At 44.7% G+C, this 18,694-nt stretch overlaps 1 protein-coding gene across 1 annotated transcript in view; it reads left to right on the forward strand.

Moving 5' to 3' along the window:
* Positions 1-16,400: 16,400 nt before the first annotated feature.
* The window catches only part of CFAP70 (cilia and flagella associated protein 70), a 37,242-nt gene continuing 34,948 nt past the window's right edge, over positions 16,401-18,694 (forward strand). Inside the window, exons 1-2 of the mRNA XM_083372988.1 lie at positions 16,401-16,515; positions 17,732-17,914. Of these exons, the coding sequence (XP_083229114.1) occupies positions 16,483-16,515; positions 17,732-17,914 (216 nt within the window). The 5' untranslated portion in view covers positions 16,401-16,482. The remainder of the gene's footprint in view (positions 16,516-17,731; positions 17,915-18,694) is intronic.

Here is an 18,694-nt window from a genome sequence, read left to right on the forward strand (position 1 = left end):
AGTGAATTTTGCCTCATTTTACGACCTTCCTTGCCACAGTTGCTAAGTGAAGCACTGCAGTTGTTAAGTTAGCAACACGGTTGTTAAGGGAATCTGGCTTCCCCACCGACTTTGCTTGTCAGAAGGTCATAAAAAGGGACACTGCAACCGTCATAAGTGCGTGTCGGTTGCCAATTTTGATTGCATGACCGTGGGGAGGCTGCTACGGTCGCAAGTGTGAAAAACGGTCCTGAGTCACTTTTTCCAGTGCCGCTGTAGCTAAATGAACTGTCGTAAGTCGGGGATTACCTCTATTTGGGGAGGGGAAAACACTTTGCTTTATGAAAAGAACCGAGGGAATTTCAGGAGATGCATTCCCAGGCTTAACTCTGGCTTTAAGATCTGCTACCCTGCAGAAGTCATCAGAATGCAAAAGATGACTTTCTGTCAACAGAGAGCCGAGAGAGAAGCTGTCTATTTGGCATGCCGGGCCTTGTTAGCAGTGCGAAATGGCACAGGACGCCTGGCGTGTGCCTGTTTATCCCATGCATAGAGTGAAATTCCTTCCATTAATATCCAATTAACCATGGCAGAGTAACGGGCAGGGATGTTCCTTCGTGGAGCTCAGCCTGAAGTATTTTTTTCTAAGCCCTCCTTCCAGCTGCAGAACTCAACGAGTGACATCCCATCCGACTTGTGACACTTCCAGACTTCGGTATATTTTTAGACTTCTTTAAATTAGAGCTGAAGTCAATCAGGAAGAAAAATATATATTCCCTTCTCCAGTTTCAGATGTTCTACGTTGCTGGGGTTGGGGGCTTGCAGACCTGCTGCTTGCGTTCTCTTGCTGTGACGGGGTTACGAGGCAGAGTTTGGCCACGTAGGACTTCTGGAGACGGAAAGGGGAAGTTTCGTGGCTGTTAACTGCACAGCAGGCGATCTCCCTCCCAAACATTTCAGAAGGGAATAATAGCTTTGACGGTTTATCTTTCTTTTAATTTAATAACATATTGCTAAGCAATTTTGTTCCGGAGAACTTTTTTTTGAAATTTTGCTGGGGCACCTTGGTAAGGGGGATGGATGGAAAAAGGAAAGGCCACCAACACATATGTAGATTGAAAGAAAGAAAAAAGGCCAAATGTCAAAATGCAATTGTGGAGACAGACAATAAGATTTTTGGTGCTGCTTACAAGGAGAGCACCACAGCTTGTTCACCTATTTCAGGGGTAGGCAACCTTGGCTCTTTTATGACTCGTGGACTGCAACTCCCAGAATTCCTGAGTCATCTGGCTCAGAAAAATTCTGGGAGTTGAAGTCCATGAGTCATAAAAGAGCCGAGGTTGCCTACCCCTGAAATAGGTGAACAACCGGTTCTCTGTGTGGATGCCACTTCCGCTTCCGGAAATCCGTTCTGGGACTGAGCAATAAAAAATTAGCTACCGGTTCTGCTGAAGTGGTGTGAACCGGCTGGATCCCACCACTGGTTATTTTTATTTTATTTTATTTTATTTTTATTACATTTATATCCCGCCCTTCTCCGAAGACTCAGGGCTGCTTACAAGCTTAGCAGTAGCCTTCATTCTATGTATATGCCTGCTTATTAGGGCTTTCACCACCACCCCCAAGCGGCATTATTACAAAGTCAGCTTATTGCCCCCAACAATCTGGGTCCTCATTTTACCGACCTCAGAAGGATGGAAGGCTGAGTCAACCTGGAGCCTGGTGGGACGCGAACCTCCACTAATTGCAGGCAGCTGGTGTTACTTAAGGAGGCATTAGCCCACTGCTCCACCAAGGCTCTTTTTCACAATATGACCCTTTTTCACAATTACGACTGTTGCAGCAGCCTGTGGTCACGGGATGGATGCCAATTTCGGATGCTCGGCAACTGACTCATATTTATGGCGGTTGCAGTGTCCTGGCACCACGTGGTCCCCTTTCCCAACCTTCCGACAAGCAAAGTCAATGGGGGAAGCCAGATTTACTTAACGTCTGGGTTGCTAATTTAATTACTGCACTGATTGATTGAACCACCGTGGCAAGAAAGGTCGTAAAATGGAGCAAAACCTCACTCAACCAACGTCTTGCTTAGCTAGGGAAATTTTGGGCTCAGTTGTGGTCGTAAGTTGAGGACTACCTGTACGGACCTCCCCTCCCCCCAACATTTCACCACTACCCCCTATGAAATTCAAATACAGATAGGCCTCCGTTTACGATCACAATTAGCAGCAAGGCGGTTGTAAAGTGAAACATGCCAGGTGTTATGACTTTTTTTCTCTCTCCATGATGGTTAAGCAAATTCACTGCAGTGCTTAAGTGACTCAAAACCTTGTTAAGGGGATCCCCCTTCCCCCATTGCCTGGGAAGGTCAGAAATGGGGATCACATGAGCACAGGATACTGCCATCATCGTCCATTGCCAAGCCCCCGAAGTTTGGTCATGTGAACATGAGGACGCTGCAACAAACGTTAAGAGAAAGGACCAGCTGTGAGTTATTTTTCCCCCAGTGCTGTTGTAACTTTAAACAGCCGCTAAACAAATGGTTAGTAAGTCAAGGACTACCTGTAAGGTTTTTTAAACATGAGGTAGGCAAAATGCCTATAAACAGAATAACAGATTTGGAAGGGACCTTGGAGGTCTTCTAGTCCAACCCCCTGCTCATGCAGGAGATCCTATGCCATCTCAGACAAATGACTGTCCAGTCTCTTCTTAAAAACCTCCAGTGTTGAAGCACCCACAACTTCTGGAGGCAAGCGGTTCCACTGGTTAATTGTTCTAACTGTCAGGAAGTTTCTCCTTAGTTCTAGGTTGCTTCTCTCCTGGATTAGTTTCCATCCATCCGTTGCTTCTTGTCTTGCCTTCTGGTATTTTGGAGACAGGAGGATCCATTTGACTGTTTTCTTAGCTAGTCATGGTCCTCTCCAGACTCTTCTCCAACACCACAGTTCAATTCTATCAGTACTGTTTCTATCCTGCTTCTTCAAAACTTCTTATGCTTAATTTGGGCAAAAATGAGAGGATTGCAGAAGAGGGATGGTAACCATATTGAATTGCCAGTAACCTCTTATGGTTTAAAAAAAACAAACAGCCAAACTCAGCCAACATGGGTGAGGTAGCTACTATTCCAGTCCGGTACCACCCGCACATCAGCCAATCAGCTTAAATGAGTTGATTGGAGCTAAGGAACAGAGCCAGGAGAAAAGAAATAGATTCCGTGGAACATCTGGAGATCTTCCAAGCTCATCTTCCATCAGAATGTTCCTCTGCCTCTTGCCACGTCTACACTACAGTCCTTGACTTAACAACCTTTCATTTAGTGACTGTTTGAAGATACAATGGCACTGATGGCTTACAACCAGTACTCATACTTACTCACAGCATTCCCCACGGTCACGTGACCAAAATTCAGGTGTTTGGCCTGTATTTATGACGGTTGCAGCATCCCAGGTCGTGATCACCTTTTGCGACCTGCCCACCCAGGTTCCAACAAGCAGAGTCTATGTGGGAAGCCAGATTCACTTCAGGACTATGTGATTCCCTTTAGTGATTTAACAGCCGTGGCAAAAAATTGGTCATAGAATGAGGCACATTGCACTTAATGGCTTTGCTTAACATTGGAAATTCTGGTCCTGATTGGTGTCATAAGACAAGGACTACCTGTAGAGTAATAATAGGGTATCTGCTCTAAGACCAATCTTGCACAGATGTAATTGGCTGTATTCACGAAATGCACCAATCCAGGGTTAAGGAACCATGGTTTGCAAAATGAACGATAAACCAATTCTACAGGTTCGGCTCAAACAACACACCGAGAAGCCCACCCCATTACAAGCTTGTCTACCTCACATGTCCAAGCACGTTAGCTCATGTTTACAGAGCTTTGCAAATTCTCTACAAAACGTGGGACACAGACATAAATAAATAGCAAATAAATGCATAAATAAATATTTTTCTTTCTTGTTTTAAAAAAAATCACCTAGGAAAAAGACCGGAATTTGTGATTGACCTAGGAGAAAGAACCTGAATTTGTTCCCAAAGAACACTTTCTCAAAAAAAAAAAAGATAAGAAAAAAAGGAGACAGAATAGAGAAATTGCCTAAAGATGGGCTCTAGCAAAAGTACGAAATTTCTCGTCCCAGTGACCGATCCAAATTCGATTTTGCATCGTTATCCTGGGACATGTATATTTGCCTCCATTCGAAATATCTTGTCTGTTTCTCACAGCCAGAACAAAAGCTGACTGAAAATTAAATGGGCCTGTTTTTAAGGCCTCTCAAGACCCATTTGTCACTTTTCCTAGCAAACTCAAATAGCTGGGGGCAAATTGATCCAAGCAGACAATAGGGGAATTTTTATTTTTATTTTTTTGTTGTTGTTTTTTGTTATTGGAAGAATTTTTGCTCCTTTGGCTTAAAGTACCGTGCAAGCTAATAAATAAATAAATAAAAATTAGAATTATTATTGTGCTATCATTATATTGTAATGGTTATATGTTCTAATAATTATTATTATAGACCACAACCCTAATTATTAAAATTAGATTTATTGTTTTGTTGTTTGTATGGACACGGTGAGCTTCTGAACCCGAGACAAATTCCTTGTGTTTCCAATCACACTTGGCCAATAAAGAACTCTATTCTATTCTATTCTATTCTATTCTATTCTATTCTATTCTATTCTATTCTATTCTATTCTATTCTGTTCTATATAAAAATTGCCCTTTGTCTAACTGGGCTCAATTTTTATGAAAATGCCAGTCAAACAAGGCACAATCTAAAAGGTTAGATCTAAAGTTTAGGAGATCAGCTCACCTGCTTGATGTCTTCGTTCCTTGGAGGTCTCGGATCCAGGAAAGAAACTCTGAAAGTTTCTTGTGCTGTTTCCAACTTCCCAACGCAGAAATGCTACGGGAGGCCTGTCATTCGTGAGGTCACAGCCAGCCCCCAATCTGAGAGAGGCGGATTCAGACTATTTGGACAAGAGAACTGTTGAATGCTGGATTTATTGTCTTCCCTGCCAAATAGCCTGAGCATCCTCCTTGGACTGCATCTGCCCCCTACAGGAAGACAGGGGACACTGCAAGAGCATCTAACCCAGTATGCTATACAGCAGAGGTCCCCAACCCCCGGTCCGTGGACTGGAACCGGGCCACAGCATGCCAGCAACCGGTCCACACAAACAAGCTAAGCCCCATCCGTGGGATGCAGGCAGCACATAAACACACCCTCCTGACCACGGAAAAACCTTTCCCCACAGAACTGGTCCCTGGTGGGGACCTCTGCTTTACAAGCGTGGCTATTGTAACTATTGGCTGCATTTGCCCTTAACACTAAGCTAGCAATTTAAGGATGGTTTAACTCCCTGGCATTGCCTAGTTCAGGGCTCCCCAACCCCCTATTCGTGGACCAGTACCTGTTCGTGGCATGCCAGCAACCGGTCCGCACAGACAAGCAAAGCCCCATCCGCAAGATGCAGGCAGCACACAAAACCTCACACACACACCCTCCAGTCCACGGAAAATCCCCTCTCCACGGAACCGGTCCCTGGTGCCCCAAAGTTTGGGGACCTCTGCTCTACAGGTAGTCCTGGACTTACACCAGTTCATTTAGTGAGCATTCGAAGTTACAACGGCACTGAAAAAAGTAACTTATGTCTGTTTTCCCACATTTATGACCATTGCAGCATCCCCATGATCACGGGGTCAAAATTCAAAGGCTGGACAACTGGTTCATATTTATGACGGTTGCAGTGTCCCAGGTTCATGTGATCCCCTTTTGCGACCTGTACGGCATCATAGAAACCTGTCATATTTTATGGATGTCCCTCTAGGGCAGGAGTGGGGAACCTTGGTTCTTTTAGGACTCGTGGACTTCAATTCCCAGAATTCCTCAGCCAGCCACGCTGAGGGAAAAGGGAGAGGTTTCCAAGCTGAGCCATGCTGGCTCAGGAATTCTGGGAGTTGAAGTCCACAAGTCCTAAAGGAGCCAAGGTTCCCCACCCCTGCTCTAGGGTAAGGTTGGCAACCTGCAGCCCTTGGACTTTTCTCCAGCCATGTGGACTCACAAGTGACATCTTATGTTTATTTTATTATTTTATTTATTTTAATTCCATTTATATCCCGCCCTTCTCCGAAGACTCAGGGCGGCTTACAAGCTTAGCAGTAGCCTTCATGTTCCTTCCATTTGGAAGGGAGGAGGCCGTGCAAAGAGCGGGCCAAGTTATAAGTAGTCCTCTACTTACGACCACAATAGAACCCAAAATTTCTGGCGCTAAGCGAGACAGTGGATTGAATTTTGCCCCATTTTAATGACCTTCCTTGCCAGCCAGCCATTGAATCACTGGAGTGGTTAAGTTAGTCACATGGTTGTTAAGTGAAGCTGGCTTCCCCACTGAGAAAGTTGCAAAAGGGGATCAGATGATCCGTAACTGTCATAAAGTTGCCCAGTGTCTGAATTTTGACCAGATGGCCATGGCGATCTGCAAGGGTCGTTAAGTGTGAAAAACTTGTCATAAGTCACTTATTTCCAGTTCCACTGTAACTTTGAACTAAATGAACTGTTGCATATCAATCTCCTCAGGGTACCCTCAGCTAGGCAATGTCGGCTGGCGACCCCCAGGGGGAGGGCCTTCTCTGTGGGAGCGCCAGCCCTATGGAATCAGCTCCCCCCTGATCTTCGGATGGCCCAAAACCTCCAATCCTTTCGCTGCGGCCTCAAAACACTCCTTTTTCCACCAGGCTGACCTGGACTGACAGGCATTTTAATTAATTTATATTTAGAATTTTTAATTTTTTTTTGATTCTTTAATTTTAATTTATTGCACAGATGATTTCAATTTTGATTTCTGTACTTATTATATGTTTTGTTGTTAGCCGCCCTGAGTCCTTCGGGAGATAGGGCGGGATATAAATCCCATCAATCAATAAATAAATAAATAAGGACGACCTGTGTATATCCCACTTTTAAAAAAACACCTAAGTCTGCTCATCTCATCCAGTGCAGTGAGGTGAGACCTTCCATTTCTGTTTTAGAATTGAATAGAGCTGGAAGGGACCTCGGGGGTCTTCTAGTCCAGCCCCCTGCTTGAGCAGGAGGACCTATACAACGGGTAGGCAATCTCGGCTCTTTTATGACTCGTGGACTTCAACTCCCAGAATTCCTGAGCCAGCATGGCTCTGCTTGGAAACCTCTCCCTTTCCCCTCAGCATGGCTGACTTAGGAATTCTGGGAGTTGAGGTCCATGAGTCATAAAAGGGCCGAGGTTGCCTACCTGTGACCTATAAATGGGTAGGCAACCTCGGCTCTTTTATGACTCGTGGACTTCAACTTCCAGAATTCCTGAGCCAGCATGGCTCTGCTTGGAAACCTCTCCCTTTCTCCTCAGCATGGCTGGCTGAGGAATTCTGGGAGTTGAAGTCCACGAGTCATAAAAGAGCCGAGGTTGCCTACCCCTGACCTATACCCTCTCAGACAAGTGACTGTCTGGCCTCTTCTTAAAAATCTCCAGTGATGGAGCACCCACAACTTCTGGTGGCAAGCTGTTCCACTGGTTAATTGTCCTCCCTGTTAGGAAGTTTCTCCTTAATTCCAGGTTGCTTCTCTCTTTGTTCAGTTTCCAACCATTGTTTCTTGTCCTGCCCTCTAGTGCTTTGGATAAGCTGCTTTCCATAAAAACAGCTTAAAATAGTTTAATTGAAATCCATGGGTTAAGAACTCAGCATTCTCACATCTTGGAATTATTCCACATTAACCTGCTCCAGTTTGGAATAGTTTAGCTCTCTCCTCCAGCGAGGGCAGTGGTGGTGCTTTTTAAGAAATATGGCAGTTCTTTCTTCCAGAAATGATTTCATATTATGATTTTATTCAATCTCAGAAAGCGACTGGCATCAACTTTTACAGCCCATCACCTTTGATTAAAGGGCAATCAGCATTCACAAAAGCCGCTGTGTTTTAATAAAATGCGTTTGTTGGAGAAGGTGCTGGCAATGTTTTCCAAGCTCTGCAATAACCTGGGTGATGATGGCTTGGGAATATGCATGTGTGTACACAGGTATCTTCTTTCACAGCTTCTCACTGGCTATTTCCTGAACAGCAAAAAACAACTCAGCATTTGCATGTTGCATCCTGGTTGCAATAGCTCTAAACCCTGCTTTTTTGCAATTAGCAGGGTTTGCATTCAAAATCTCCAGCTTCAACTTGTAGGCCTCAGCGACCACCACAAGCTACACCAGTATTTTCCAAACTTAACAACTTTAAGAGGTGTGGACTTCAACTCCCAGAATCCCCTAGCCCGCAGGAATTCTGGGTACTGAAGTCGACACCTCCTAAAGTTTGCGAAAGAGGCCGTTTGAAAGAACTTGCTAAGTTTGAAAAACTTGGGGCTAAAGAAATCTCGGGATACCTTAACGCCCCGTGCATTTGGAATTATTTTGGAAAACTAGACCAAACCCTCCTCCTGTCGTAGAGATAGGGAAGACAAGCGAGTGGCTTGTATTACATTCATTTCCGTGTCCGATACGACATACGGAACCGGAAATAGAAGACTCAGCCCAAAAGCCCTCGAAGCACTGAAAGGAGAGCCGCTTGGGGAATCTCCTTTAGGTAGAAGTGGTCACCTAAATCCCTACAGGATTTCAAACAACACGATAAATGCTTCCCCTATGTTTTTTTTCCCCTGCCCCGCAAGGTCCGTTGGGAACCGTTAGTGTTTTTCTCTCTCCTCCTCCTTGCAGACCTACGAACGAACCTCTTTGGAATCAGAGCAGAGGCAGTGGGAAAGCCGCGCGCCACGCCCTTCCCTTGCCCGCCACAAAAATGGCGGCCGGGGAAATCACGCTGGCGTCAGGAGCCGCGAATGTGACGCACGGCGTTGCTATGACAACGGGAAAAAACGACGCCGCTGGTGAGTTGGGTAGCGGGCAGATGCTCCTTTTCCTCCAGCAAGAGAGGAAGGGGGCAGTGGAGGGTGCCCCCCCCAGTCGAGCTTCTGATCCCGTGACCCTTTCTGGACTCACTGAGTGAAGGCAGAATAAAGCTGTAGAGTAAAGCTGTAGTAGAGGCGGAGTAGAGTTGTAGTAGAGGCGGAGTAGAAGAGTCCCTTGTCAGTGCCTGCAGGGAGCACCAAACAAAGCAACCTGGGGACCAGCTGGGCTTCCTTGAAGAGATCCAACCATAATTCTCCATTGTAAGGTCTATATCTTGAGGGACGCGGTGGCTCAGTGGGTTAGGATGCTGAGCTTGTCGATCAGAAGGTCGGCAGTTTGGCGGGTCGGATCCCGAGTGCCGCGTAGCAGAGTGAGCGCCTGTTACTCATCCCAGCTTCTGCCAACCTAGCAGTTCGAAAGCACGTAAAATGCAAGTAGAAAAATAGGGACCACTCCGGTGGGAAGGTAACAGTGTTCCGTGCGCCTTTGGTGTCTAGTCATGCTGGCCACATGACCACGGAGACGTCCTCGGACAAGCGCTGGCTCTTCGGCTTTGAAATGGAGATGAGCACCGGCCCCTAGAGTCGGAAACGACTAGCACGCATGTGCGGGGGAACCTTTACCTTTACCTTTTAAGGTCTATATCTTAGCTTGAGCTCCCCATGCTTTTAAGGTCAGGGTCCTCATTCCAGCCTCATAGAGCATTTTGGGAGCAGAGGACTTACTTAGAGAGGCTGAGAATGAGATGGGACCGATTGGCCAGGTTAAGATAGAGCTTAACTATGGTTTGTTGCATCAACTGCAATGGGTTGGATACCCAGTATGCCAAAGCCATACCTGACTGGCTCTAAGGCATCTTCTGTTAAGATTTTTTTCTCTTTATAATTCATTCTTTTTATAGTGAGTTGCACAAGGTCACTCTGCAAATTGGGTAGCCATTTAAGAAATCAGTAAATAGAATGAATGAACTGCTAGGTTTAATGACTTCTGTTCTTACAATATTCTAAGCTGCTTCCAGGGAAACTGTAGTACGGGGTAGAATTAAGAACCCAGCAGTCGTGGCTTGGCTGATAAACTATGATTTGAAAGTCATAGTTGATTACAGGGAATGAATCTTGCAGAGATTAAATAATGTACTGTACACTGCGCAGAGTCCCTCTTTGAGTAAGGTGGGCAGTAATCTAGAAATGAGATTGGTGGATGGACAGAGAGAGTAAATATAGATAGATAGATAGATAGATAGATAGATAGATAGATAGATAGATAGATGATGGATGGACAGACACATGTGGTGATCTTCAAATGTTGGACCACATCTCCCCAAAACTTTTGCCAGCATCGAGATTTTGCCTGAGAATCTGGGACCCCAGAAGCTCACTTGCAGGATTTTGAGCTATTGTTTCTTCCTCAGCCTCATTTACCTGGCAGGATATGGAGAAATTTAGGGGACTGGAGGCTAAAACATAGGAAGAACGGTTGCTGGAATTGGGTATGTCTAGTTTAATGGAAAGAAGGACTAGGGGTGACATGATAGCACTGTTCCAATATCTCAAGGGGTTGCCACAAAGACGAGGGAGTTAAGCTATTCTCCAAAGCGCCTTAAGGCAGGACAAGAAGCAATGGATGGAAACTAATCAAGGAGGGAAGCAGCCTAGAACGAAAGAGAAACTTCCTGACAGTGAGAAGAATTAACCAGTGGAACAACCTGCCTCCAGAAGCTGTAAATGCTCCAACACTGGGAGTTTTTAAGAAGAGACTGGACAGCCATTTGGTACTATAGGGCAGGGGTAGGCAACCTCGGCTCTTTTATGACTCGTGGACTTCAACTCCCAGAATTCCTGAGCCAGCTGGCTCAGGAATTCTGGGAGTTGAAGTCCACGAGTCATAAAAGAGCCGAGGTTGCCTACCCCTGGTATAGGGTTTCCTGCCTGAGCAGGGGGTTGGACTAGATGACCTCCAACGTCCCTTCCAACTCTGTTGTTGTTGTTGTTGTTAAGTATAAGGAAGAATGGGAGGCAAGTCAGGTGATAAATAAATAGTGATAAATAAATAACTCTTGATTATTATTTACTCCTTGTCTTCTCCTTAGGCTCTAGCTACCTCTCTATACCAAGAGATTTTTCCTTCTCATGGCGGGTTCACCTTCCTTTCCTGTTGAACCACCGGGGAAGACCGTCAGCATCACTGTGCTGGATGGCCATGACTTGGTAATTGTCCTCTTATAGTTCACACTGGAATTCCTGAATTGAGGATCATCAGAGTGCATCATCTATCAGGAGTAGGCAACCTTGGCTCTTTTATGACTCGTGGACTTCAACTCCCAGAATTCCTGAGCCTGCATGGCTCAGCTTGGAAACCTCTCCCTTTCCCCTCAGCATGGCTGGCTCAGGAATTCTGGGAGTTGAAGTCCACGAGTCATAAAAGAGCCAAGGTTGCCTTCCCCTGACCTAGCTGAATGACTATCATCCCAGAATGTTCAGATTTCTTAAAATCAGTACAATTAAAGGGCATAATATTTTACTAATTGAACCACATATTAATATCTTATTTTCCAAGGCACTCAAAAGCTGGTTACTGGTTTCTGGATTTATTTTCTTTCAGATTACTGGTTCCCATCTGTAATTGGTTTGGGATGCCAATTGCCTTAGGAAGAAGAAACATTAAATTGCTTGAAAGCAGCTTTCTCGTTTAACAAAAAAAACCAACACGCTTTGTAAATTTTATTTAACAGCTCTTGAGATTTTGCCCAAGCTGGTTATGCCATCCAAGATCGGGAAAAGTAAAAATTGGTTTTGCTCTGGGAGGTGACGCTACCACTTGTCCTGTCCTGAGTGTTGTGGTCTCTCTTCTGTAGAAAGGCCTCAAAGGAGACAGTCCGGTTACATTTGTGCGCATTGAGTACAATGGCTTCGTCCTGGGTGACTCCCCCAAAATGGATGCCTCGGCAGAAGGAAACGTGAGGTATAATTTCACCACGTCTTTTGACAGCCATCCTGAAGGGTTCCACACCTTGGATGACATTGCCCATAAACCTGTGATATGTGAGTAACACTACCTCTGCTCTTTAGCTTTAACGGCTGGGAAAGAATACAAGTAGTCCTCAGTTTGCAATCGTTCCATTTAGTGACCATTTGACCTTGCAACAGCACTGAAAAAAGCGACTTACAACCGGTTTTCACGCTTAACGGCTGTTTCAGCATCCCCGCGATCAGGTGATCAAAATTCGGACGCTTGGCAATTGGCAGGGCTTGATGACGGTGGCACTGTGCTACGGTCACGTGATCATCCTTTGTCACCAGCCGCCTTCCGACAAGCCAAGTCAACGGGAGAAGTCCGATTCGGTTTACGACCGTGCAATTCGCTTAGCAGCTGCCGTGATTCACTTGGCCACTGTGGCAAAAAGAGCATAACGTGGAGCGCAACTCGCCCAACCACCGTCTCGCCTAGCAACAGCAATCTTGGCTTCCATTGTGGTTAGAAGTCGAGGACTACCCACAGGTCCTTTCCATTTTGCTGAGGTAAAAAAAAACCTTGAGGGTGATGGTGTTCAAATGGAGGCTTGTCGGTCATTGTCAGGGATGCTTCTGTTTGAATTTGTGCACTGAGAAGACTCGGGAGCCTGCACGGCCCCCTCATATCCTGGCATTCTCAGCCTAGCCATCATCCACTCAGTAAAATTAAAGTAATACGGGTAGTCCTCAACATACGACTGGTTTGAGGATAGGACCGATCCAAAACAGAGGGCTTATGACCCAGATCCGAAGATCCGAGAGCTGGATCCCCTCCATAATCACGTGACTGAACTTCAGTTGCTCAACAACATGGCTGCTTTTACAGCCATTTGTAGGGCCCTGTTGTCCTGTGATCTTTTACAAGGGTTTTGCTGGAAACTGGCACTTCCATTTTCTGGCAATACTGTGCCCCTAAGCAAACCACTGTTTTGCTTTATGACCACCTCAGACAACATTGTAAAATCGGGCTGGTCACATGACTGGCAGTTTTTATGACATACAGCTAGAATGGGCAGGCTCCCTTACGGTCATATGTCGAGGGTAACCAATAAATGCTTTGCACCCAAACATGACAGCCAGCCTTACAGACTCCAGTAAAGCACGTGTGTGAAGCCACAGTAGCTTATTCAATAAAGGCTGGTTAAAAAAAATGGTGGCCTACCGCACTGGTGGAATAAGGCAGTCCGGTTATAAAGTGCTGCTGTATTAGAATAGAGTAGAGTAGAGTAGAGTAGAATTAAAATTAGAATAGAATAGAATAGAATAGAATAGAATAGAATAGAATAGAATAGAATAGAATAGAATAGAATAGAATAGAATAGAATAGAATAGAATAGAATAGAATAGAATAGATGGAATGGAGCTGGAAGGGACCTTGGAGGTCTTCTAGTCGAGCCCTGTGATCAAGCAGGAGAACCTATACTATCTCAGAGAAGTGACTGTCTAGTCTCTTCTTAAAAATCTCCAGTAATGGAGCGCCCAGTTTCTGGTGGCAAGCTGTTCCACTGGTTGATTGTCCTCACTGTCAGGAAGTTTCTCCTTAATTCCAGGTTGCTTCTCTCCTTGATCGGCTTCCAACCATGGTTTCCCGTCCTTCCCTCTGGTGCTTTGGTGAACAACCTGGCCCCCTCTGCCTTGTGGCAGCCCCTCAGATACTGGAACGCTGCTATCGTGTCTCCCCTATTTCTTCTTTTCTTTAGACTGGCCAAACCCAAGTCCCACAGCCGTTCTTCATGTGTTTTAGCCTCCAGGCCTTTGATCATCTTAGTTGCTCTTCTCTGAATTTTTTCCAGACTCTCAACACCTTTTTTGTGGTCTGGTGACCAAAATTGGTTGCAGTATTCCAGGTGTGGTCTTACTATCTTATTGCTCTGACTGAGTGGGGTTTTTTTTTATGCTCGGTTTCCCCAGTCACTGTGATTGAAGTCCTGCCAAAGGAGAAGAAGCAAAAAGAGGAAAAAGTGGTGTCCCTCGGACAGGCCGTGGCGGACCTCCTCCCTCTCCTGCAAGGTGAGCGAAAGAAGAAAGCTGGGCTGGGTTGTAGTCTGGAATTGCAGAGAGTGAAGGGGCCTGGACTGTCTGGTAGGCAGGAGGAGGGCAAAGGCGGACCCTCCCTAGCAGTTCACAGAGGGTATTAGAGCAGATGGTCCTTGACTTACAACAGGTCATTTGGGGACCATTGAAAGTTACAGCGGCACTGAAAAAAGTGACTTATGGTCGTTTTTCACACTTGCAGCATCCCCATGGTCACATGATCAAAATTCAGATGCTTGGCAACTGGTTCATATTTATGACTGCTGCAGTGTCAGATAGATAGATGATTGATAGATAGATAGATAGATAGATAGATAGATAGATAGATAGATAGATAGATAGATAGATAGATAGATGAGAGATGTAAGTAGAGAGAGCGCTAATAGATAATTGATAGATAATAGAGAAGAGAGATGTAAGTAGATAAAGAGCTAATAGATAATAGATAAGTTGAGATAGATAGATAGATAGATAGATAGATAGATAGATAGATGAGAGAATGTAAGTAGAGAGAGCTAATAGATGATAGTTAGATGTAAGTAGAGAGAGAGAGCACTAATAGATAGATAGATAAGAGATATTAGAGAGAGAGAGCGCTAAGAGATGATAGATAGATAGATAGATAGATAGATAGATAGATAGATAGATAGATAGATAGATAGATAGGAGAGAGATGTAAGTTGAGAGAGCGCTAATAGATGATAGATAATAGAGAAGAGAGATGTAAGTAGATAAAGAGCTAATAGATAATAGATAAGTTGAGACAGACAGACAGACAGACAGACAGACAGACAGATAACCTTTAGTGTCATTTTTTACTGTGGGCACAATGGCACACATTAAAAAATGAAATTTAGTTGCTTGGTCTCAAAAGTGTGCACATACGTAACACACATTTAAACATAATATATACAACACATGTATAGACCTACACCCTTACATATAAGAACATATAAATATTAATCACTGTCCATCTTGAATACATAATGGAAAGAGCAAGCTTTAGAGTTCACAATCTGTATGTTCTGCTTTGGATACCACGGAGCCCCCTCCTCCCAGAAGGTAACAAGGAAAACAGGTCGTGGAGAGGTGTGTAGTGTCCCAGACAATCTTACGGGTCCTGCTCGTGTGCTATGTCCTCTTTTCTCTGCAGGATTGTGTTCATTCAGTGTAACACTTCCCCTGTATCCATTGCCTGGTTCTCCTCTGGAGGCCCTCCGAGCAGAAACCAAGGTATTTTTTATTTATTTTTAAAAAAAGGAATATAGAGATATGCTTCCCAATTTTAACACCCCTATCTCAGAGGGGACTCGGAACTAGTTTAGGTGGAATAGAGGGTAAATCATTGAAATCTGAATGAGATCTTCAACATTTATTGTAAAACAAAATCAGTAGAGTGCTTGGAAATGTAATTGAGTCATTCTAAAAAAAAAGCTTTTGTTTCGATATAGGGCCCCCCAAGTCCCCATTTAGTAATAATAAAATTTAATGAAAAGGGGTCTAGATACTAAACTGATGAACAACTTGAGAGAACTAGGCCTGTCTAGTCTAACAAAGAAAGAGACTAGGGGAAAATGATAGCCATCATCCAATACTTGAGGGCCTGTCAGAGAGAGGAGGGGGGGTCAACCTATTCTCCAAAGCACTTGAAGGCAGGATATGAAATAACGAATGGAAGCTTATCAAAGAGAGATCCAACCAAGAATGAAGGAGAAATTTCCCGACGGTGAGAATAATTAGCCAGTGGAACAGCTTGCCACCAGAAGTTGTGGGTGCTCCATCACTGGAGGCTTTCAAGAAGAGACTGGACAGCCATTTGTCTGGAATGGTGTAGGGTCTCCTACTTGAGTAGGAGGTTGGATGAGAAGAGCTCCAGTCTTACTGTTTTGCATTCTCTCATCTGTCGCTGAAGCTCCACAAATGCAAGCGCGCTCATTATAAGGGGCTTAGCTAAATCTTCCGTATTTAACCATGTGTCCAGTGGCTCGAATCTTGTGTGCGTACTTCGGTGCTGTGGAGGATAAGCCCATAACCCTCTTTCTTGTGACAACACTTTGTGTACTGAATGATTGCTATCGTGTCTTCCCCCTTAGCCTTCTCCTTTAAGCTGAGCATCCCAAGTTCCTCTAACTCAGGGGTCCCCAACCTTAGCAACTTTTAAGACCTGTGGACTTCAACTCTCAGAATTCCCCAGCCAGCCATGCTGGCTGGGGAATTCTGGGAGTTGAAGTCCACAAGTCTTAAAGTTGCTGGGTTGGGGACCCCTACTCTAACTAATCATTTCTTGTCTGATTTGGCCTCCAGGTGCTGACCAGCCTCGTTGTGCTTCTCTCCTTTTTCCCAAGTTTGTATATTTGACAGGTCTGTCTCAAGCTTGCTTTGATTTTGCAGTGTTCCATCGATGTCTTAGTATCCGTCCAGGAGAGCCTATTGACTCAAATCCAGCTGTCCGAAGGCAATCTGCTGAGAGTGACCGTAGAAGCTCTCTATTCTGCCCCCGAGGCATTTATCTTCACAGGCCCCCAATATAATTACATGGTTGGCTTTCAGGTGCCAGCCGTTGGTGAGGTGAGTTGCTGAAATCCCACGTTCTTTTATCCCTTCTTTCTCCACATCTTCTTTTCTTTTGCCTTTCAGTCTGGCAAATGTTGTTTTTCATTCTCAGCCCCTCCAAAATATAAGACGTGCTGCAGGTCCCAAGGGAAGCACATTGAGAGACATCAAAGGTTAAACTTTATGGCTTCGAGGTTCTGATTTGAAGCCTTCACCGCCTATGCCTGATCGAACCTGTTTCTCCAGGCTTTTACTGCTTTTCTGTGAATTTGGCTTTTGAGTTGTATATGCATTAAGAAATAATTCCATTAGCACATCTCAGTCAATCATGCGTTGCGTTAGTAACCTGGTCTTTCCATAGCCTCTCTTCTGAGACCCATCTGAATTTATAAATGAAGCTACCTTGATGGAGTTAATTAACTGTGATTCTCCAGATCCAGGTTTCATGCACGTCTGGAAGGGATGAGCTTGGTGAGGAAACAGGCCCTAATAATTCCGTGGCCTCCAGGCCAAACTGGTTTATCCTCATTTATAGAGCAACCTTTGTCGAGTTAAATCAAAGAAATAAATAAATTACAAGTCAAAAATCGGATTCATACATTGTCTTAAATCAAAACGGTTTGGTTTAAGACGTGAACTGGATATTACAATTTGCAAACCCTGGTCAATTAGTGATGCACAAAACATGAAGCCAGCTCGCTGTGGCTTATTCTGTGATGTGTGAACTCAGAATCTGCGTTCATGAAGAGCAAGGGAGAACCAGCATGAACATTTGCTTGTGGTACTAAACTTACGTTACATGTGAGCCGTTTCTTTGTTAACAACAAGGAAAAAAAATGGAAACTTGCCTCACATACACAAGAAGCTCCTTGCAAATTAAAGGACCCATGTAAATGTTGGTTTAGGACAGGTAGTCTCCCTTCTGTAGCTATTTTAGAGGATGTTTTCCAAAATGTAACCCTGTCCAATCTATTTTCATTATGTAACGGCCGAGTTCGCAGAAGACATGTAACCTGAAACGAATTAAGCCGCTTTCTGAGCTTCCATGTGAATAACCTACTAACCAAATGGGTTGGTCCGTGCCAGCACCAAGCAAAGCAAAAGTCTGAATACGTGGGATGAATATGTTGCAAGAACGCAACTGCTAGCTCTTTGTCAATGTACTGGTATGAGTGACTTGTTAACTCTGTCAATTCAAGATTTATTTATTTTTTTCCTATGACCTCTCCAGAAAGAATGTCCCTTCCTTTTCAAGAATGGGACCCTGAAACCTGGAGGTGAGAGAGAACCTCTGCCTCGGCCCAAGAAGTGGCCAGTGGCTAACATTTTAGCTCCTGGAGGACAGAACATCCCAGAGGCTTTCATTACCGGCGGGGCCTTTGAGGAGGAAGATGGAGAACTGAATACTCCAGAGGTGAGTGTGGGAGAGCTGGAGAAGCAGATTCCTTAGAACAGGAGTTGTGGTCCTCCAGATGGGGGTCAGCTACAGTTCCCAGCTCTCTTCACCTTTGGCAATACCAGTGAGAGTGTAGCATCAGCAATGTCCCAGTTGCCACCTGTTCCATCTACCCGGGCCTATGAAAACTAGCGTACTGGATCAGATCAGTGGCTCCTTTCTCCCTAGAGTCCTTTTCCTCTAGCAGCCAAGGAGGAGCATAGATTTGGGTTGATCGCGGTATCCATCCCACTGTGACTTCCATTGTACAAAATATGCGGTATCGGTTGATGGCAAGCTTCTTCCAAGGCCAGGTGCCCCCTATCATTCTTTTATGTTGTTCCTCCTTCAGAAGAAAGACTGCCCCTGCTATTAGTTGTTCTTCTTTTTTACTTTTTCTGTGTCATGTTATTTTTTTCACCTAATCCACCAACAAATATTGGTTCCAGTCTATTTTCTTGATTTCTTGAGCTCTAGACCTGAACAGACTGGGTGTCAGAATCCATTTATATCACATTCATAAATGCATGTTTAAAACATTATTTCCCCCCCCCATGGATTCTGCCATCTCCCGAGGAAGGAGGAGCGCATGTGGATTCAGCCTGCCTTAGGTTATTTCAAAGACCAAGGGAAACCTTTTGAACTGGGTGAACAAAGGGGAGGGTTAGGGAAGAAGGCATCTGGCCTGTGTCTCCATTTGAATCTGTAGAGGAAGAAGGCAATAACCGTAAAGATCCGAAGTTCCCTTTTTCCCACGAA

This window comes from Vipera ursinii, assembly GCF_947247035.1.
Source record: "Vipera ursinii genome assembly, chromosome: 13".
Lineage (NCBI taxonomy): Eukaryota > Metazoa > Chordata > Lepidosauria > Squamata > Viperidae > Vipera > Vipera ursinii.